This window comes from Pyxicephalus adspersus, chromosome 4 (assembly GCF_032062135.1).
Source record: "Pyxicephalus adspersus chromosome 4, UCB_Pads_2.0, whole genome shotgun sequence".
Lineage (NCBI taxonomy): Eukaryota > Metazoa > Chordata > Amphibia > Anura > Pyxicephalidae > Pyxicephalus > Pyxicephalus adspersus.
The window spans coordinates 114,997,384-115,020,076 of NC_092861.1; the positions used below are offsets into that span (position 1 = coordinate 114,997,384).

At 38.0% G+C, this 22,693-nt stretch overlaps 2 protein-coding genes across 3 annotated transcripts in view; one reads left to right on the forward strand and one right to left on the reverse strand.

The window, feature by feature from the left end:
• The window catches only part of LOC140329213 (presenilin-2-like), a 20,492-nt gene extending 19,277 nt beyond the window's left edge, over positions 1 to 1,215 (reverse strand). Inside the window, exon 1 of one of the 2 annotated variants that reach the window (XM_072409356.1) lies at positions 1,137 to 1,215. The gene's annotated coding sequence lies outside the window, so the exon portion shown is untranslated. The remainder of the gene's footprint in view (positions 1 to 1,136) is intronic. The other variant, XM_072409357.1, reaches the window with a different exon arrangement.
• Positions 1,216 to 6,349: 5,134 nt separating this feature from the next.
• Positions 6,350 to 22,693, forward strand: part of MEMO1 (mediator of cell motility 1) — an 18,993-nt gene continuing 2,649 nt past the window's right edge. The window contains exons 1-7 of the mRNA XM_072409358.1: positions 6,350 to 7,031; positions 13,226 to 13,307; positions 13,675 to 13,743; positions 18,058 to 18,170; positions 18,934 to 19,045; positions 20,356 to 20,498; positions 21,142 to 21,218. Coding sequence (XP_072265459.1) covers positions 6,971 to 7,031; positions 13,226 to 13,307; positions 13,675 to 13,743; positions 18,058 to 18,170; positions 18,934 to 19,045; positions 20,356 to 20,498; positions 21,142 to 21,218 — 657 coding nt within the window. The 5' untranslated portion in view covers positions 6,350 to 6,970. The remainder of the gene's footprint in view (positions 7,032 to 13,225; positions 13,308 to 13,674; positions 13,744 to 18,057; positions 18,171 to 18,933; positions 19,046 to 20,355; positions 20,499 to 21,141; positions 21,219 to 22,693) is intronic.

The window sequence follows — 22,693 nt, forward strand, 5'->3', positions numbered from 1 at the left end:
GTAGTATTACATCTATATATAGTATTCTATATATATGTAGTATTATATCTATATATAGTAATCTATCTATGAGTAGTATTACATCCATGGGTAGTATTACATCTATATATAGTATTCTATATATATGTAGTATTATATCTATATATAGTAATCTATCTATGGATAGTATTATATCTATGTGTAGTATTACATCTATATATAGTATTCTATATATATGTAGTATTATATCCATATATAGTAATCTATCTATGGGTAGTATTACATCTATGGGTAGTATTACATCTATATATAGTATTCTATATATATGTACTATTTTATCTATATATAGTAATCTATCTATATGTAGTATTATATCTATGTGTAGTATTACATCTATATGTAGTATTATATCTATGTGTAGTATTACATCTATATGTAGTATTATATCTATATAAAGTAATCTATATGTAGTATTATATATATGTGTAGTATTACATCTATATGTAGTATTATATCTATACATAGTATTCTATCCATATGTAGTATTATATATATCTATATATAGTATTCTATCTATATGTAGTATTATATCTATATGAATTATTATATTAATATAGCATATTATATCTTTATTTGTATATTGCACAGAAAGGTCGCTCATGTAGTAATAGAAGTGGCATTCATTGCAGCAATCTCCTGTCGGGTCGGGCCGGTGTGATGGGTCACCATCATTGGGAAGGGTCTATGACCCCCTGGGATTACATGACATGGATACACACTGACTAGGACGCAGCCCATTGAGTTGGATTGATAATGTTTATGCAACTTTTTTAATTAGGAAGGGGGCAATTTATAAAAGAAAATGTCATCTTGCGTAACTGACAGCTCAGTGACACGAGGACTTGGGGACACTATATCACACCCAGCAAAGTCAGTATGCAATGTTTGCACCCAATTCCCAATCTCATAACTGTGACAGCTATTCACCTACAAGGAAACTGCTAACAATGTGAAAGAGGAACATACAATGCTGACACAAAACGCCTCTAAATTCGCCCAATTAAATAATAAAACTCATAAGCTGAGTACTACTGAGGAGACATCAAAGGAGGAGCAATGTACTGCAATCAATACATCTTCAGACTTCGATCTCTTACCCACCAGCAGGAACCCCTTCCGTGAAATGCAGTTATGGTCCTCTGAGGCCACCGTAGCCAAGAAGACTCTTGTGTGCGGTCCAAGCCTCCTTCTGGAGCTGTGACGTCATGAAGTTGGTTGGTGCGAAAGAGAAGACAAAGAAAAGGGGTGGAGATTAGAAGTTTTTCTGCTTGCGTCCTAATAAAGAGGGCGTGGCTATTGTTGCCATGGAGCTCAAACTTTCACTTTTATCTTAATAGGATGATAAAAAAGTTTACAGCTTGCAGATGGGAACCATAAAATTGTAGATGGCCATGTGCAGAGTGCATAGTGATCAGTGTGCCCACTCAATGCAAGGCTTTGTACCAGTCATTATGACAGGCTTATAATTTCTTATATCTAGAAGATTTACTGTGAATGGGCTCCTGTAACATAAACCAACAATGGCAACATGCTTCATGTATAAAAAACAGTATGCCTTATTGTAGCCTAAAAGAAAGGTGAATTGGGATGCCAGTAACAATAAATGGCACCAATGTTCCTAATGCGTGCTACTGCAGTGCATTGATGTGCAGAGGATTCTTGTCCCAACACCAGGGACTGATATCTGTCCTCTTCTGGTTGCCCACACAGTCAGGGGCATCAGACGCTGCGGTCATCAGTGGCATGACTACTATTATTATTCTTCTTTTACATAGTGGTCTGTTTTTGTTTTTTTTTATCCTACAATAACCCTGATACTAAAATAGCTACTGAGAATAAGTATGATAGCACAGTGTCCTAATTTCTTGCATAATATTATTATTATTTGTAATATTATTATTAATATTAAAACAGGATTTATATAGCGCCAACATATTACGCAGCGCAGTACAATAAATAACAGACAAATACAGACAGTGACACAAGAGGAGCCGAGGATCCTGCCCCAAAGAGCTTACGTAATATAGCCCTCTTCTCTTCTAAAACATTGTCTGTGCTGGCCCAGCATCTCCACATCCCACCACCTTAGGCATATGATAGAACAGTAGTCCCTAAACTTTCTGAACAGTGTAGCAGCTCTCATTCCGGGGTTAGTACTTATCCCATAGGTTAGCTAGAATAGTGACCTACGAGGATTGTCAGTACGGGTCATGCTCAGGATCTTGCTGCGGTAGGGTTGGTGGCATGCAGAAAGTTATATTTTTTGTGTGTTGATGAGATAACTTCAAACATCAGATGATATTCATCTGAGACAACAGTTGTGTTTTTGCCTTCCTCTGGATCAACTATGGATATGCTGGTTTGCAGAATTATTTCTCTAGGGGTTGAACGTGATCGACCTATGTCTTTTTCTACATAACTATGTACATTGGTCCCTCAATATTGCCCATCAATTCGCCATGGTGGTTTTATGAATTGCCAATCAGGAACAACCATTGTGCACTCCTATGAAGGAGTGCCACTTGCTCGTCCTCCTCTCTCTATTGAACAGGAAAGCCTTGCGTGTACAGCACTCGTTTGTCCTACTGTCACTAAAAATGGGTATTATTATTATTATTATTATTATTAATAATAATAATAATCAGGATTTATAAAGCTCCAACATATTACACAGCGCTGTACATTAAAAGATCTTTTATGATTGTTCTTATTGACATCCATCTGATTTTTTACATCTTTTTTTCATTTTGAGAAATTTGTGCTACAGTAGTTTTTGTGGGATTGGAGCCGACGAGCAAGCTCGCTTTACACAGGAAGCAATGGAGTGTAGCATGTACTAGTATATATATATAATAATCACAATGCATTATATTTGTGCAATTTTTGGGGTACTGAATGGATCCACATGTGTAACCAATAATATGGAATAATTATAGCAGTATGACCACATTGGCTAAAACTCTGTGTGTTTATCCTTAACTTTTACTTTTACCCTTTCGTTTTCATTAGCTTCTTAGTTTCTTCACAGGAAAGCATTCTAGCTGTTATGTACAGTGTACTAGAATTTGGGTCTTGTCATAAAAATCCTGCAAGCATGTTGAACTAAAATACCACTTTTAGGTGTGCACAATGTACTGCTTTTAGACATATAAATCTGGAGAGAAATGAACCGCCCAGGAGGTTACGGCATTGTACAATAAAGAGGAGTTACAAACCTGCATAACAGACAAGTAGAAACAATACCAAGGAAGGAGGGGGTGGACTGCTGCCAAGTGTATTATACGTAAAATGAGGCGTTCACAACATGCTTTCTGCCTCCGAAGAAATGCTGATCGACCTCAGATGACCCAGGGCAGCGCAGTAACCTGATCAACAGACAACTGTATTTAGCTAGTGGTGGAGCCTTTCTTCATATAAAAAAAGAAAGCCCTCTCCCCTCTAATTATATAGGCAAGCTGTTTCTGAAAGCAGCTGTTTTCTTCTGGAAAAGTTTTATTAAACTTCATGTAATGAAAAATTCTCTGATGAGATTGTTTAGGACAGTGGACACCAACCTTTTCAGACCTACAGACCACTGAACTCACGGGCTCCGGACTGTGCATGCACTGGGAGCCGTGTGTCACCCAAAGAGGAAGAAACTTCCCCTATAGTGATGTCATGATGCCATAACCCGTCCACTTCCGAGTCTGGGATCTGTATGGGAGACAAGTTCCGCGGCTCTGGCCCCCCCCCCCCCCCCCAGCAGACCACCCAAATTTTCTTGGGGGTTTTCCCCTAGTTGGCGACCACTGATTTAGGATACACTTTTATGAATAAAGCTGGGTGATCCAGCAAACCTGAAATGGATAAGGTACAGGATTCAAAACATTTGCTAGCAAATCCATTCCACGTTTTCTGGATCACCCAGCTTCACTGATGAAAGTGTATCCTCCTCAGCCTTGGAGAGCTTAAATAAATCAGGTCCAGAGTGTTTGCACAGCCAAGACCCGAACTTCTCATGAATGGATTGTCTCTTTCTAGGCTTGCTTCACACAACACATGTGCCTTGATTTTATGAATAATGCCACATGCTTTTGAAAAAATGTCTTGAGGGACATCATCATGTGTAAGTTTGTTGTTCATTTTTTATGTAATGGTGTAAAAGAAATAAAATAAAAGATTGCTTAGTTTCCAGATCAGAGACAGCAAAAGATGATGTGTGGATTATGACGCTGTAATCTGTGTATTTAAAACAAAGGATTTTCTTTTGTTAGCACTGGATTGTGCCATCTTGATATTTCTGAATCAGGATACACTTCACAGGCTGTTTTCAATAAATTGCTTATTGAGTGATCGTATTATTCCTTCATATATACATGACTATTGTGAAAAATACCCATAATATAATAATAAAATAATAAGAAACATGTGACTCTCTGTGATAAATACATGCCTTTATTTGCATTAATCTGCACATTTACATACAGACAAGCTGTAAAAACAACAGGATCTAGGACACATATTACCAGTCAGTCGGAGGAGTCCCAACAACTGTTTTAGGATATGTGAATGTAATGAAAATGTTATAGGCGTCCCACTGCAATATATTTTCCTACCCCCACCATCATCTTCCTTACAGGAATTTGCAGCAGCACAAGCCCCTCTGTCATCCGAGAAACATGATATCACTGACTTTTCCTTTGGCTGGGGTGCTGATTATAAAAGTAAAATAATTGTGAGCTGATTCAGATTTATTTCAGAAGTGGCAGGCAATGTCTCTTCTGCAATAAAACAAATTTGCCTCTTCTTTGGCGGTATTTTCAGCTGGTTCTCTTCCAGGTTTGGTATCTTTGGCCATTCTGATTGGCCAGTCTGGAGTGACATAACCCCTGCACATGGCAGCCAGCTAAAGCCTGGATTGTACACTGAGTCGCACATGCACAGTTCAGTGCACATTATAAAGAGAGCTGCAAACAGGTAGGTAGGTTTGTTTTATTGCAGAAGGGACAAAATCTGTATTTTCTGCAATACAAAACCTGTGTGCAAATTTAAAAAAATTGCAAACCATTTTTAATAGCACCAAAATGATCAAAATAAACTCCTCTGGTGTGCTCCAACCCTCCAAAGTCCCCATCACTGAAACAGATTTGTCCTTATTCTACTATGCTTCGCTCGTTGTGATAGATACACCGCTCATTCACTGATGCACCTTCATTCCTTGGTCAATCATAAAGCCCCTTTATTCTCCGATAGTCATGCTTTATGCTGATTGGGCAGCTCTGGTTCAGCAAGGTTTGCTGGATCTTTGCAGAGAGCCCCTGCTTCTACACAGAGCAGTGATCCTTCTATTTAGTGAGCGACAGAAGCCAGGTTGTGGCTGTTTTTTTTAAGAAAACACACTGTAAATAAATGGGAGCTTTTGTTTGATGCACCTGGCATTTATTTAACTAATTTAAATTAAAAGTTTAGTTATTCTATCACATTGTTCCCAAAGCCATGCATTAAACATTTTAAATAGTGTGACATGTGACAGTTGTCAGGAAGCAGTCACAGAGATAACATTGTCCATCATGAGGATACTTAAAGCGTACCTAAACTCACAATTTTCACTTTACATGAAAGGGTAGGCAACCCTTTTATGTTAAAAAAAACGGTGCGGCACTGCCCCCTAATTTTTGATTGTCTGGCATCCCGGGAGGCTCTGGGGCGCTTCTTCTGCGCATACCTGAACAACTCAGGCATGCGCAAGAGGAGCCTTTTTTTCCAATAGAAAAATTGCTCATGCGTGAGATCGTCAAATTTTTTTTATTCTAAGTCACTTGATCTCGCTCCTGAGTTGGGTGACCTAGGAAGAACAGGAAGAAGAGAAAATGGTGGTGCCCGGACCGCCGGCACTAGGTTGACGTGGGACCCAATGCATGACACCTCTGGGGCCATCGGACTGCCATGAGGGGTTAAAGTTAAGAGGATTTTTTTTTTTTCCGTTTTGGGTTTTAGTTTTTCTTTACCAGTCACTTTGCAGACATTACCTGTTGTGTGTGGCATCTAATACACTTTACAATTTCGTACAACGGCTACAACTTGCAGTGCAACACAAACCCATCCCAGCCTGGCAGCCCCATCGCAGTGCATGCTGGAAGTTTTGTTCTTCTAACACAAAACAACAATCGCCGAACTTAGACAAACACCAAAATCTGCCCTCTTCCCCTAGAGACTGGCCGTCCAATCAGACGTCGACATTGACGCTCCACCCCTCACCATTATTTGTCCCAAGAATGCACCTTGGCTGCTGTGCCCAGACCCTCCTGACCAATCTCCTACAGACCACCCGGTTTCTGATGTCATCTTCGGCAACAGCACAAAGCCCGCCCAGACACCGCCCGACGTAACCAATCATATATCGCCCCGCCCACATAACCTTACTCCACCGCCGCCTAGAGGGGACAAATCAGTAAAGCGTTTGCGGTGTCAGCGCCTCCCTGTCAGAGCACTTTTAGCCGGCCTTGAAGGCCTTTAGTTAGTTAGCGGTAGAGAAGCCTTCCGTGCGGCTGTGTGTACATATCTCTCACAGCCGCCCGCTATACCGCGAGACATTCACACCCAGTCACTCTGTCCGCTCCTCCTCAGCAAGCTGGGCGCTGTCAGTGTAGAAGGCCAGGCCGGGGGTCTCCCGTGGAGACTGCTATCCCTGTGTCCGGCCAGAAACCGATGCGGCCTCCCACCGCGGCTGTAACTCACAGTGAGCTCCGTTATTATTATTAGTCTCAGCCGGAGCTCGCTGGAGGAGTGTCACAGCTCCGTCCGCCTCCTCCCCCCAGTGGCTGCCCCATTCATCCAGCCCTCTCCCACACACAGACATCCAGGCAGCGCGCAGGCTGTGTACACGCCGTCTGTACAGAGACATCTCATCCGCACAGCCCGGCAACACATCATAGGCGGCTCCGGCACCAAGATGTCCAACCGAGCGCTGTGCAGGGATGCGAGCCACGCCGGGAGCTGGTACACTGCCTCAGGTACCGGGGGAGGGGAGCTCAGGGAGGGGGGAGGAGTCAGAGACAGACATGGAGGGGGATTACATTGTATGCTAGCGACATGGCAGCATGAAAATCTCCAACCTTCACAAGGAGTCATGGGGGCTGAGTTACAGTAGGGATCAAAGAGGTCCTGTCCTATTCTGACAACTACAAGCATGGAGACTTGGGATTATATTGTATACAAGTGATCATTGGGCCTAGGTGATCTGGCAGTGTAAAGTAAAGAGACCCTGTCACCTGCCTTAAAGACAAGAATGACAGGGTGTGTGGCAGGAGGCCATCTAGTTCTTTCATGGAGGTTTTCTTAAAGACTTAAAAATGCATCTTCCAGCTTTGTCTTTTGTGGCTTTCACACCCTGGTCACATGACCCCCCTGAGCTGTAATGGCTGGAAGATATATATTGCCCAGCATTCATCAGCACGTTCTGTATTGTGAATTATCCCCACCCAGCCCAACATATGTTATTAGGAATATCCTCTTACTACCCAGCCCTCCACCTCAGACTTGCAGTGGGATTTATTGTAAGGCGGTGCCATGGCAGGATATAAGTGCCCCCAGCATTCTGTACGCTGTTTTTAGAGACTTTGTCAGCACATCCTACAATGGGAATGAGTCATGGCGTGTGTGGGGAGGAGGCTGGGACACAGACTTGCAGTGGGATTGTATGAAGACCTGGCAGGATAAAAATGCCTTATGCTGACTATAGAGATCTCTCAACAACAAAGCAAAGGATGGTGATCTGTATTACATGTATGTACAGATTTAGGAGTCCTGTACCAAGTCATCCTTCCTGTAATGGAGCTAAAAAAAATCATCCCTTGTGGGTGTTTTGGCTCATCAGACTTGCTGGCCCCTTGCAGCGATGCTCCACCTTGGCCCCAACATCGTCACCATGTTTCTGCTGGAAGTACAAAGATCTGCACACATAATACCCAGACATTGTTACTTGTACAATTGCTTTCACTGTAAGACAGAGAAAACATGGGTCTGCATGGAGGTCTGAGGATCCAACACTCCTGGTAGTGTCAATTATCTGCCACAAATATAGGGCTGATATCTGCTTAGGACTCCAATCACTAATCATCTAATACAGACAGGTACCACCTGTCTACTTGTGGGTAGAGATACATTAATATCGTAACTGGATGAATTTAGTCTACTTAGAGCAATGTGTAAATAATCACCATGGCTTCCTTTCATAAAATACTATTTGCAACTTTTAATGGCTTTTTGGCTATCTGTAAGGGTGACATTCTTCCCACTGCCCAGCAATGAAAAAGATGTTTTCCTACTGACCACCACGCTGGTAGTTAATAGTAATTATAGCAGGGGCTCCCTAAGACCTGTAAGTTATTTTAGGGTTCTCCCCTCTTATAAAGGTTGGGAAATACTGCTTTACACGTGTGCATTCCATGCAATTTACATGTTTTTGTGGCAGATGACACCAGCATACGTCCTCCACCCTCCTTGAGTTGCAGGGTTAGGACTCTGAGTTACATATGCTTTGGATTAGGCTATGGGTGCATGGCTACACATGAAAAAGGTACTGATGACATTTCACATTTACCAACACTGGGTTTTTGTTGCCCAGGAGGGAGATTTAGCAGAAAATATATAATGCCTGCACAGCTGTGGTTATCAGTGATCATCCTGCTGGTGAGCAATCAGCATCTATTGATCAAAGCTTCCTATGGAGGAGGAAGGGTGTGCTTCCTGCTTGTCCTTCCCCTTCTCAAATAAGGAACAGCATGGAGTGTATAGAGTTCATTCCTACAGCCACTAGAAATGATCCCAAACAATCATTTCCAGCAACAGGTATTGCAAGTATGTACATGACAAAAGGCTGAGTATCTGGTTATTACCATAGGTTCCTAATTCAATGCTTGATATAGGCAGCAGATGCTGAGCAGACTAATAAATAGAACAATAACTAGTAATACCAGATTTTATTGTTGTAAAATAAAGACAATAGGAGTCAAGTGCAGAAACTGGTAAAATATTGGATTCATGTATTTTTCTCCCTTCAGTAATACCAAATCTGATGTTTGTTCTGATTCCTTCACTTTGCTCCTTGTGCTGTCTGAGACAATGAAAGGGTTATTTTAGATTATTATACACACATAGGCCCCAACATTTCACAGAATAAAAGCACTGGATATAATAAATGATGGCTGTGTGGATAAAGCTGTGTTAGATCCTATGTACAGAGATAGGCTTGTCATTGTGTCTCTATGAGCTAAAAAATAAAAGCACATTACTCCACTTGTCACAGGTTTTATTGTATTTGGTCATGTACTTCCCACAGCATGTCAATGGCTAAGCATTGTTTTTTCCGGGCCATTGTACAATGTACCTAGGCCTAATTCATGTCTGCTTTGTGATCGGGCCGGCAGCTTTGTATTCATTCTGATCCCTGAATCCTGTCTAAGCAGGGGAGCAGGTACAGCAATGCATAGATGGCTTAGGGAAAAGAAAAGCTTTATTATGCTGCTACATTTAATATGAGCATGAGTATTTGTAGTCTGCAAAACCACCCCTTGAACTTGATGATTTGCATTTAAGGCGTCTTCATCTCCATTAAATATCAGGAAAATGGTGGTCCTTGTGTTACAGATACATTTTTGAGGGCTCCATAACCAGCATGTGAAAGTGTTAACACCTACATACTCTCCTTACATAAGACAAATATGGAGAGTGCAGTTTATAGCATGAACTTCTTCCATGAACAGGTCCTGTTAAGAGTTACCATCAGAAACAGTAAAGAGTTCCTCTATTAATGGAACCAACTGCTTGAGGCATTTTTACACACAGGTACTCATTACTGACCTTTCATACGATCGAGTGGTTTCAGTAATTTGAGTAATTGGCTTAAAGTGGTAATTAGGAGTTTGTAATTCACATAATTTTCCTGCTCCCGTTCCAGGTGAGTGAATCCAAAAACGCTGCAGGCAGGCAGAGACACACAATGAGCATTTTTAGGGATGACAATGAGGGCTGCCTGTCTTTTAGTATAAAGTGCATTGATTCAATATTTCTATAAAAAATCTGCTTTGGCTTTAGGCATCTTAGAAAGCACTGTGGGGTATAATATGACCGTGCAAAATGCTAATGTATGCGTGTGCCTGCAGTGTAATAACTGCTGTTCCAAAATAAAAAAATATGCTAACCCATTTTCTTCAATATTCAATTTGTCTTCACTAGACTAGAACACAGTCATTTATTATTTGTAAGTCACTTTATACATGCTTGTTCCACTCTATGTACTAGTTTGAAAAAACACAATTAGTATTCTCTCCAGAATTTTTTTTTTAAGCTTGGTGGGAAGAAGTTGTAGGCGGGTGTCTGCCCACCTAAAAACGGGTGATAACTGCAAAGTGCCAGGTGGTGTGCCAGGCTGAAAGGGGCTGGAGGGAACACTGACAATGATTTTCTTTTGAGGAAAATATACAAAATACATAGGTATCTATAAATGATACCCCTGTCAGTTCGCTCCTAATGTTTGTTTCCTCATCTAGCATTTCTGTGCACTTTGACAATTCTCCACTAGGTGGCAGAATGAGTCATTGTTTTAATAGGCACTGAAACGAAGTGTAGAGATTTGAATATTTGTCAGTGAATTGCAGATAAATGGATGGCAATAATTTATAAATATCCCTCACAGTCCTGTTTTCCCCATAATATTCCTTTTCTTTAACCAAAATATTAAGATAATTTGTCACAACTAGAAACCTGTTTAATATTTGTTGCACCAAGGAAATTGAAATGGGGCAAGTGATCATTTACATTGAATGGGGCATTTAACGCAGCCATGGTGTAACTGTAGAAATTAGATGGAAAATCAGTATTTATAAAGCACAGCAGGAAAAAAAATCGACAGGAGAGCTTCCTGGTGCTACAGAGTTCTCTTTGCTCCATTAGACTATAGCCTGTCACAGGCTTTGTACTGCTTCATGCGTTTTTATGAATGGGCCACAAAATACAGGCTGCTGTATTAATACTGTGGAGTAAAATATAAAGTATTCAAAAAAAAATGAAAGAAAGGAAGAAAAGGGGGGATTGGCAAGTAGGTTACAATAATTTTATTAAAACTTAGCTTATGTTGCACATGGAATTAAATAATATATACATGAAAAAAGATCCACTATATATGGAAAATAGTGTTACATATTAGGTTTGGCAGGGGCATCAAGATCCGATCTGACATCCCAGCACTATACACGGTTCACCTATCGTAATGGTAGTTTTATAATGGTTTACATCAAGTGAAAGTAGTTTCAATGTTGTTTTAGGGGGATACAATAGAATGGAAAGTAGATATCAAAATCTGTTATAAATGGTCCCATTGGGATTCTTAATAAATATTAAGCAGGATGGGAAAAGCAAAATTTGATAAATGCCCATTTCTGATCTCTCTCCCACCCTTCCAGCACCTTTGTCATTTAAAATATTTGCCGATCTACATTATCTGGTTGGAAATGGAGAGTTGTTGCATAAAGCCACCTCGGATATACAAATAGACAAAAAGATACATGCGTGAATGACCATTGGAGGTGCCCCCCAATGTAGTCATTATGCCCATATATACCTGCTAACTACCTCACTATCCTGGGAAAGCAGTGTAATGTACTCTGTAATGTAATGTAATGTGAAATGTGTATCATGAAGATTAAATTAAATGGGTGAGAATATCAACAATATCCTCTCTAATGCTAATCACAAGTCATGCTCTTGCTTTTCAGTTCTGGGTGTAAATCCATCCAAAAACATAAGAAAGTTATTGTAAGCACGGCTCAGCCAAAAGGGTTAAGGTGTAGGTAAACTTCACATATGTCACTGTTGTTGGCTTCGAGCTAAGATCATTGGGGTTGTTGTTTTTTTTCACGAAGGTTTTCAGAGTTATGTATCCTTTAAAACAACTCTTATGTGAAGGATCTGAGGAATAATCTGAGCATTAAACCTCTCTAGCGGTAAAAAAAAAGTTGCTAAAAGTGGTAACCGCGAGTCACACTCAAGGTTGGAGCACCTATGGAAGGTTAGTAAATACAATGCTTACCTGATCCGCCGGGGATCCTGCGCCATCCAGCGTCGCGATCTCCGTCTTCTTTCTTCTTCCTGCTTCTGCATCCGATGAGTCACCAGGGAAGTTCCCGGTGATGTCTGTGTGCGTGCACGTCCCGGCCGGGCAGAGCGGGAAATTCAAAATCCATTTGGATTGCATTCAATACAAAATAACTGTATTGAATGCAATACATTAGATTTTATGTGTAAAAGCAGTACATTGTTTTCAAGAACATTTATTTTACAGCATATATATTAGTATGAGTATAATGTGAATTTTTTTTAATTTAAAAAAATACATTATATATATATATTATAATTTTTTAATTTATTGTTTTTAAATGATTTTGTGTTTCAAACTGTTATACTCATACTATTATAATATACTGTAAAATAAATTTTCATGAAAAACAATGTACCGCTTTTAGACATATAAAACCGGAAAGAAATGAACCACTAGGGAGGTTAATGCCCAAATTTAGCAATCTGTAATTTTTTTTTTTTTTTACTGGGTCATCATGATCAAGGTGTTCACTTGCCTAACCACATTTGAAGAGTGATCAGTATCAAGGAGCTGCAGCTATTACAAAAAACAAAGTAAACAGCAGTGATAGTCACTTCTTTAGGCCTCTGAGATTTACAAACTCGCAGCTGGCACTCTACAATAGCCCAGGAGGTAAGAGAGGACTGAGTTGGCTCTCTGTTTTTGTGGCCTGGGTTTATCTTTTAAAATAATGTTTACTACAATTAGTCTAAACGAAAATTCCTTCTTAAACTTTTATACGCATAATCCATAATACATGTGTAGCATTGGATTTGCTGGGTCCATTTGTCATCCTGTATTTGAAAGGTGGTAGAAGGCGGCAGCATTGCTGAGTGTTTTTTCTTTTGATTTTACATGTAGCATCCAGGGGAGAGCCAATAAAATATTGTGCTACTTTAAAAATGTTTTGCCATTCATTAGGTAATTCTAGCAGAGTGTCCGAATCAATGTGGTTAAATAGTAGCTGAAACATTTTGTAAAAAAAAAAAAAAAAAAAAAAAATATATATATATATATATAATGACTAAATCTGTTTTCTCATTTTAATGGTCTGGTTTGTGATTGTTTTAGGGCCCCAGCTAAGTGCCCAGTTGGAAGGTTGGCTATCCCAAGCACAAACTTCAAAAAGACCTGCACGAGCCATTATTGCACCGTGAGTATTGAGTCTTCTCTACGTAAATGTAGACTATATGTTTTTGAAAAGGTACTGGGGAGAAGTTGAATCTCTGTTGGTTTGAAAACAAAACTTAAGAGAGATCTGAATTTGAGCTTTAATACCAAGCTACAAATGACATGCTGGTTGGATCAGTAAAGCTATTGCAGTTATGTGTTGTGTTTTCCCTTTCTACAAAAGTGGTATAACCCTTAGCAGAATTGGACTGCTAGAGAGAAGTAATATAGCTTTAAAAATCTTGGTTAGATTGGGTTTTATTTTAAATAGTAATATTACAAAAATGTTGTCCATATACATTTTATTTTGTAACTAAACAGTTATGTTGTCTCTAAATATTTCTTAATAGTCACGCTGGATATACCTACTGTGGATCCTGTGCTGCTCATGCCTATAAGCAAGTAGACCCTTCCATTACGTAAGTTTTCTCTGGTGAAGTCCTTGTCATGTTTATTACATTTGTGATTCAAAGATACTAGTGTGATAGGTCGAGGTCTGATAGGTTGATCGGTTGGGTTTCGAGGACACAATTTCCCAAAAGGTTTTCAAACATAGCCAGGTAATCATGACTTCTTTATTGTGCTGGGAAGACACAACCTATAGAACAGCTTTGCCATATTTTTTTAAAGGTTTAGTAAGTTGAAAGTAGTGATATTGCACTACTATTTTGTTCTTTAAAGTGGATCCAAATCAGAAAATAAGTACCTAACCCTTTGCTGGAGCAAAAAAGTTTTATGAGTCACACTCGAGGTTGCTTTTAACAAAAAGAAAACTCACTTACCTTGCTCCGCCGCTGTCCCCCAGCATCCTGCTGGTCCCCGCAAGTCCTGGGGACACGTTCTCCTCCTCTGATCTCTAGCCGCAAAGTGCAGAGACGAGATCTACGGGGTTTCCCAGTGACGTCGGTACATGCATTGGTGCGGGCAGGTAATTCAAATAATTTTGTATTGGATTCAATACAAAATAGCTGTATTGAGTCTAATACAAAGAAATATTCACATAATAGATTTATTTTAACAGATTTTTGTGTTTTGTTATTTAAAGTTTATTAATAAACTTATTAAATATCAGTGAGTTATGCCTAAGAATTACAGCCTACAATGAAAAATAAATTTCTATGCAAAAAATTGTACCGCTTTTTGCATGGAAATTTTGAGGGAATTAGAACGCTGGGGAGGTTAATGAAAGTTTTGGTTTCTAACACACAGCATTTTTAATTCATTAGAAGCACCAGTAGATGGATGCTAAAAAAATTATATACTAAATAGTTTTATTACTAAGACCTAAGGGTTTGGTGGATGCAGTACTTTATGTGCCCTACTCAGCAGCAAAATAGACCCATATTAAGGTGAGAAAATGATATACAGTACAGGGAGAGGATAAAGTTTTTTTTTATAGTTTAATAATTGTTTATTAAAGGTTTTAAATTTTTACATAAAAAGTGTACAATATGAGAAACAAAAAAAAAAATTGCACCTTTGAAAGAAAGAGAAAGAAAAAATAAAACATTTAAAAACAGAAAACAAATAAACATAGGAATACAGAAATCTAGACATGTAGAGCACCATTTTCACCGGCCAATACAGAAAATTCGGAATAAACTGAAGCACAGTATCCACTATACATAGCCTAATAACGTGAAATATTACAGGAAGGATGGAGGAACCAGAGTTCCGACTAAACAAAAAATTTGTCATAGTTTAAATCCATAATAGCGACCATTTTTTTCATATGCACAACAAAAATTAAGGTCCGTAATAACATCAATATGATTAGGGATTTGAGTAGTTCTCCATAGTTTGGTAATATGCATTTTTGCTAGTAACAGAATCTGAATAATAATAGATCTGATCCGAGTGTAAAACCTTCCAGTGTCTAAATGCAAAATACCCAATTCGGGTGAGGGTGATATTTGAATGAGCGTGATATCAAAAATCAATTTAAATATTAGATTCCAATAGGATCGATGGTGCTAGCTCATTCAATAGAAGTACTATTTTTATCCAAGTCTTTGGCCCTTTTTCGTGTATTGGTAGATAGGGGAAAGTCCAAATTTCCACTAAGCATATTGTAATATTTAGTAATGCTGTTTTTATACGATATAGGTGCTTGAATAAAGTTCTTTAACGATATATATGCAAGTGAAACTCAGGCTGATCATTGATCCTTTTAATAAGATGCCTAATTCTCCAGTAAGTATCAGCTAGGTGGTATTCTGCCTGCAAATTAGCAAAGGATTTAATACCATTTGGAGTGATGATATCTCTCGCTTCACAGATACCACAATTCACCCATCTTGGTAAATTTAGCTGTGGGGTAAATACTTACAAGACTTTTAGATCAGGGTGTATTGTCAAATAAGACCCTGAAGCAGTGGACAACAAAACAGAGTCCATCCAACACTTCAGGGTGATTTGAATTGTGGGATACAAAGAAATGGATATAGGAAGTCCCAGTTTAATAGCCATCAGTAGATGTCTCATACTTGGCATGGATAGTGAATGTTGTTCCATCTCAACCCACAACTTATGTGGGGACGGGTGCCACCAGTAGTAGATTTCGGAAAGGACTGAAACCATGTGATAACGGGACAGATTTGCTATCCCCATTCCTCCAAATTTCTTATGTTGTGTAAGTATTTTGAATGCGCTCCTAAGTCTTTTTCCTTTCCATATAAAATTTATAAACATATTTTGAAGTGATATAATATATTTCTTAGGGAGGGGATTGTAAGAGTGCGTAAAAGATACAAAATCTTGGGCAGTATAAACATTTTAACCGTCGCTACTCTACCTGCCATGGAAATCTCATTTCTTTTGTACTTTTCCAATTTCATGGGTAATGCTGTCAATAAAGGAGGAAAATTAGCTTGGAATAGTTGTGAAGTATGGGGCGGGATATGAATACCCAAGAATTTTATTGCTTTATATTCCCACGATAAAGTTATTTCAAAAGTACTTGCTTTACCATGCCTAAAAATGGACATCCTAATGTTGCCTCTGGCTTTGAACAGCCGGTTTCACTTTATCAGCAGGTCAGAAACCAATGGCTTTAGGAATGTAATGAGCCAGCGGTACTATCGGAGGCTGACATTAGAGACTTTGTACACCTAATTTAATTATTTGGGTGGGTGCATGTCCATCATTATATATAATACATTTTTCCATACCTATTGTCTGCTTTGTAACTTTGTCTGCAAGGAAATAGCCAAATTCAATTAGTAATTGCATCTCCCTGACCAGCATTAATAACGCTAGCCGTGAACCTTAGATGCGCAATGAAGTTGCTACCTTGCTCCTTCAATCCTCTAGCAGACTCATTCAGACATTTTTGCATTTATATCTAAGCCATATTTACGTATCCCTTATATATACGTAATGGTGAGCTACACTAACAATGGAATACAGCCATCATCACAATACTATTGGTAAAATACGAGCACAGTAATAATGTATGAAATACCTTGGCTACACATCGTTTCTAATGTCCTGTTATGAGTAATCTATTGATCTATTGGTTTAATTGCTCAGTAGCATGGAACCAAAGTACATCCAGACCCTAAAGCAAAAGAATAAATTGCAAATTACTTGTCTATAGATGTAAGTGGTGACTGTGGTAGTTTTCTTTTCATTTTCTTTTTCATTTGATTTGCAAGGCAAATTAAACAGGGCTGCTCGGGATACGACATCAAAAGTCAATGCAAAGGCCTTTTATCCTTTTAAGACCTACTGATCCCCCTGATATAACAAAGGTTTTTTTAATAGTATATTTAACAGACCAAAAAGCAGCAAATGCAGCAGATCATTTTAGGTATTACATACACTATAAAAGCAACTTTTAAACTTTTTTCTAGTTAGCTGGGAGTCATGTATAGCTTGCAAAACACTTGATAATTGGGAGCTGTACATAACTTTTTAAAAAGCTGCATAAGACATGAGAGCTTTATAAATGTTTTTTTTCGCTAGCCTTTAGAAGTGGCCAAAATACTCAGAATTGTAAATGTCTCAATAGATTTAGATGTGGAAATACCTGGGTGCCATAACTGTAATTCACAACTAGATGTCGTTGTTGTCCTAAAAGTAATTGAAATGATTTGTTGCTCATGCCTTATTTATGCATTTGTATAACACTGACCTCTTCCATAGCACATCACAAGATTCACTGAAAATGTGATCCTTTTAAGGATTCTATGGAAAATAAGTAGAAGGCAAACAAAAGGCTGAAAAAAACACTAACATTTTTTGTTCCAATATTTATAACACACAATTTCAAAGTCTTTTAGACCTGAAGCCACAAACGGCAGTTGCTTTTACAAGAAAATGATAGATGAGAAGTCCAATTATTAAACCTTAATATTTAGGAGTTCTCGGATTACGATTTTAACACCCAGGGAGAGTACACTGTGGTGTGTATGCCCCACACCGCATACACACACTACCACCTCCATGTCTTTTACATCGAGGAATCACATGGAAATGGCCTCCATAGAATGGAGAGACGATTTCTGTTTACTCTTAATTGAAAATTACCAAATACTACAACAGTGAAATCTATAGTGTATTACATGAGCAGTTTACAGTTTTCACTGATTTTCATTCCTTACTACGTTAATGATACAGTATATCCCCAAGAAGACCACACAAAAATTTTTAAATTGCCTAGAGTATAAGTTGCCTGTTCTATTTATTTTTAAAAAAATTGCTAAGTTGCCTTTTTTTTTCCTTATAACTAGGCGAAGAGTTTTCATTCTCGGTCCTTCTCACCATGTGGCCCTTTCTAGATGTGCACTATCCACTGTGGATATGTATAGAACACCACTCTATGACCTACATATTGATCAGAAAGGTATGGTTAAAATCATCATGGTCTTAGTCACCTTACCAACAGTTTTTACTGTATATTTTCTGAAATTGATTGTTGATATTTCTTTGAATACCCCTATCGGTTTTTGCATTCCGGCCCAGACTTGGAGAGGGATGGACGGAGTTTACCTGTTGGCCTACTATTCTGCTTAAAAGAACTGTTACAAACCTCTTTATCTACTGCCTTACTCAACATAGATGCCCTAGCCCCAGCTTAGTTTTTAGCCTTATGCTGTACCTGAACTGTTTGATTGAATAGGTTACTTCTCCACTGGCAAAAAAATCTTTGGCGTTGGCTATTCCTGTGCAATGAGCCCTCATAGGCTTGTATGGGGACCTACCAGTTGTATTGCATTAACAGTAACTGCAGATTATTAGAATAGATTGCTGTAATTTTGGAACGAAAAGTAGGTAACTTTAATGCTTCAATATAATAACATAGCTTTCGGCTAGCCAAGGCATCTCTGATGCATTATTTTCAAACATATATATAATGGATAATAATCACAGAAGCTGTTGCTTTGCCCTTTGTTGCCAAGGAAAACTTGTCTGTTTATCTAAAACTTCACCTGCTATTTTTTTTATGGGGAAAAGTCAGTAAGGCCCAAGTGACAAAGTAAATGAAAGAGAAAACCAATTACTATATTAAGACTATGGTAATTCTACTACATGGAAACTGTTGCCTGGACATGTCACTAGTGTGCCTGTGTGGAAAATAAAACCTCCTGTGTTTTACATGTTTTCAGTTTACGGAGAGTTGTGGAAAACTGGGATGTTTGAGCGAATGTCAATGCAAACGGACGAAGATGAGCACAGCATTGAAATGCATCTACCTTACACTGCTAAAGCAATGGAAAGGTTTGTTTTATTAGCATTTCGTGCAAGTCCGCTCGGCACCGACATGATTGAATTCTTCCCCTGACAACCTCACCTATTTATTTTGTGTGGAAGTGGGTTTCTCCAGGCTAAAATACAGAAATATTTACATCTATACCCCTATTAGTTTTACAGAAAACATTTTCTGAATGCAGTGATATATACATTATGATACGTACTACAAAATTAGTAGTAAACTGCAAATGTGATATGCTTCACCGGGATAGAAATCTACTCTGATTCTATGTAGATGTAGAAGTCAGTAAGCATTGTGTGACCAGAGCATCTTGAAATGTGGTATGTGTTCCACCGAGATTTCTTGTTTGGAATCAGGGGGCACAAAAAAAGATAATTACAATAATGGGAAGGGAAAATATGGTAAAGGACAAATTTTTTCCAGGTAATCCATTTTTTTTTTTATTTTATTTTCATTCGCACCTAACATTTAAGTGATTAGTGGGGCATCCTGCATTAGAGTATATGTTCAGCCAAAACAATTTTTTCAGGGTGCTTCCCAAAACACTGTTGGATATCATACTGCTGGTGGGTGTCCTTTTCAAACAGAGTTTGTTTTTTGGGGACTCAAGGGCAGACTTAATAGACATTTTCTTTCTGCCATCACTTTTCTATTATTCCAACTTATACAAATAGAATTAGTTTAGTTTGTAGCATACATATCAAAGTAATAGTTGGAAAGAGGGTGGACTGCTTCCATAAAGAGAAATGATCATGCTGGCTGATTTGGCATTTGATAATCCATTCTATAATATTGTATTGAACAACAACAGTTGATACAGAAATGGCAAAAAGACAACTCTGCTTTGCCTAAAGTTTTTTGTTAGGCAAAATTTTTTTTATTTTAGTCTTGGATAAAATTTAAGTAAGTCTCTATTGAGATTTATTGGTGTCCACGTCCCCACTGGGGATATTCACCTCTTTTTTGCTAACTATTGTCACCGAAAAAAATGGTTGGAATTCCCTTCACCTTTTTTTTTCTCTAATATTTTTGTTGAATCTTAGGGACAGGAGATGGAGTGATATTTCGACAATAAAGCACTACACATACAAAACATTTTTTGGTTCTGTATTTATACTTTACAATGAACCCTTAAGCACTGTACATCAGAAGAATTGTTACTTGGATTAGCACTTTCACAGATGGATTATGCTAGTGCAGTACGAAACCAGATTGTTACCACAATACAAAATAGCTACGTTTTCCTATATTACCTGAGTGTTTACTTTCTGTAACACGCATTTCATTTTTCTGTTTCCTTTTTTTTCTTTCCTAGCCATAAGGATGAGTTTACCATTGTTCCTGTGTTGGTCGGAGCTCTTAGTGAATCAAAGGAACAAGAGTTTGGGAAACTTTTTAGCAAATACTTAGCAGATCCTTCTAACCTTTTTGTAATTTCATCAGATTTTTGCCACTGGGGTAAGTATTCGGTTTAAGTGTGGGTATTTTTCAGTATTGTGGTTTACCCCAATATAAAGAATATACAAAACAAGTTAAAGCTCCAGATTGTCAATTTCCTATGTAATTATAATATTAAGTAACAGCAGGGTCACTCATGCAGCCTTATTACATGACCAGTGGTCTACCTTTCTCTACAAACATAATTAGAAACATTGTGTAAAAAAAAAAAAAAAAAACATGTATGTTTATATAAAGGTCTTCCAAAAGTTTTTATTTTTACCTGCTGTCACCATCTTTGTCCAGAATTAGCCCTGTATTTATCTGCATACTTGCTTGTGTTGATAGCAGTGGTGGTAGGAGTTGTGTTCATTGACTACAGTAAAAAGTTTGTCCGTGGGATTAGAATTCCTAGCTTGTGATGTGGGTTTATGAATGAAATGCACCATTTTCAACACACATAAATGAGCTTTAAAAATAGTCGGTTCTAGTAACACTCTTTCATATGATTTTGTGACCTAGATTGGGTAAGCTGTGTCCTCTTGGTGTATTTCTCTACATTGAATGTCTAAAATATGTTGAATTTTTCCTCTCATTGTTGTTTTTAAAAAAAAAAGAAAAAAAAAATTTGAAATTCCCTATTATATTCCTTTTTATATTCCAGGTCAACGATTTCGTTATACATATTATGATGAATCTCAAGGTGAAATATATAGATCAATTGAAAACTTAGACAGAATGGTGAGCAGCATGTTTTCTTAATGAAGTAGAGATGTTTTTATTTTTAAGTGAATATGATCTTCCAAGATATTTTAGAGCAACTTTTTGATGGTAAATTTTAATCATGTGGCTTTTACTGAATTAAATTTCAATAAAGCACACATCAAAATTAAATTCAACTTCCAATTGCACAGCTTCCTCAAAATATTTTTGATGATGTACTTGAGTCATTTGTTTCTGATCTATTCTGCAGTAAGAAGACCTCTCCTTAGATGAGTTAAAAATGCAACCTCAGAATTAGCCTATCTTTATAATAAGGTTCCGAAAGTGTACAGAGTTAGCAGCCCAGCTGATCTTTAAAGGCATAGAAAATGATTAGCAGAGGAGTAATTTAACGCACAGAAGGTAGAGGAAAATAATGTGTAATGTGTAGGTTACCACCTCAGAATGCACACAATCCCCCTGAGACACAAAAAAGCACCTTGTCTTAATTAATGACCCTGATGACTGGCATTGCATTAGTAGGAGGTTAGGGGTATACAAATTTAAACAACTCGAATCCACAAGGTGTAAAAAAAAAAAAAAAACAAAAAGTCAAAATATTTACCAGGAAAACATGTCTGTGAAATTAGGTGCTAAAGCCAAGAACAAACTAAGGTTGATAAAGTTTGAAAAACTGTCCGATGTGCCACTAAATACTTGATAGACTGTCTTTTTTTAGGTTTTACCTATCTAAGGAAAGGCCAGGTTATAGGTTTGTTGAGTTACAACATTAGTAGATTGGACTAATGACTTTTTTGATCCTTTAAATAGTTTTTAATTCCCTTCTTGCTTTAGGCCTGCTAGATAGTGCTTTTTAAATGCAAAAACAGCATGGGTTCGATAATTGGATAGCTTGGAAACAGGAAATAATGGAAGAACTTGCCAATGGGTACAGCAAACACAAACAAACATGTCTTACAGAAAACAAAAATTGAAAGTAATTTATTCATCTTGGGTATTGTTGGTAAAATGACACTAAAATTTGTCCTGATCATAAAGGATTCAGTTACTTTAGTCATAAAGGGGTGTAATCTGTTTCTTATCCACTTGTTCAGTATTTGATTATGTACCAGATAAACTTGTTTGAACAGCTGTGGTCATTCACATCCATCATCGGTCATACATGGAGCCTGGGATATTACTGCAGTTTGGGCCATAAAATGAATTTCTACTTTGTATTATAAGGGATTTGGCAATCTTTTAGGACCAAAAAAATGTATTGTTAAAGTGTTGACTAAAGATTTGTTGTACTTTTTTTCCCAACTCAAAGGAGAACTGTAAGGGTTTGAGTTCATCGTTCTTTTTATTTTGCTATTATTTGCTATTCTTTTAACTGTTCCCGTGTGTGCGTAAAGGCTGATTTGGTGGACTAGAAATTTAAGATAAAACATGCAATTCTTTCTTTAACCTCCTGAATGGTAAACCCGAGTGTGATTCGGGGTAAAAAAAAAAAA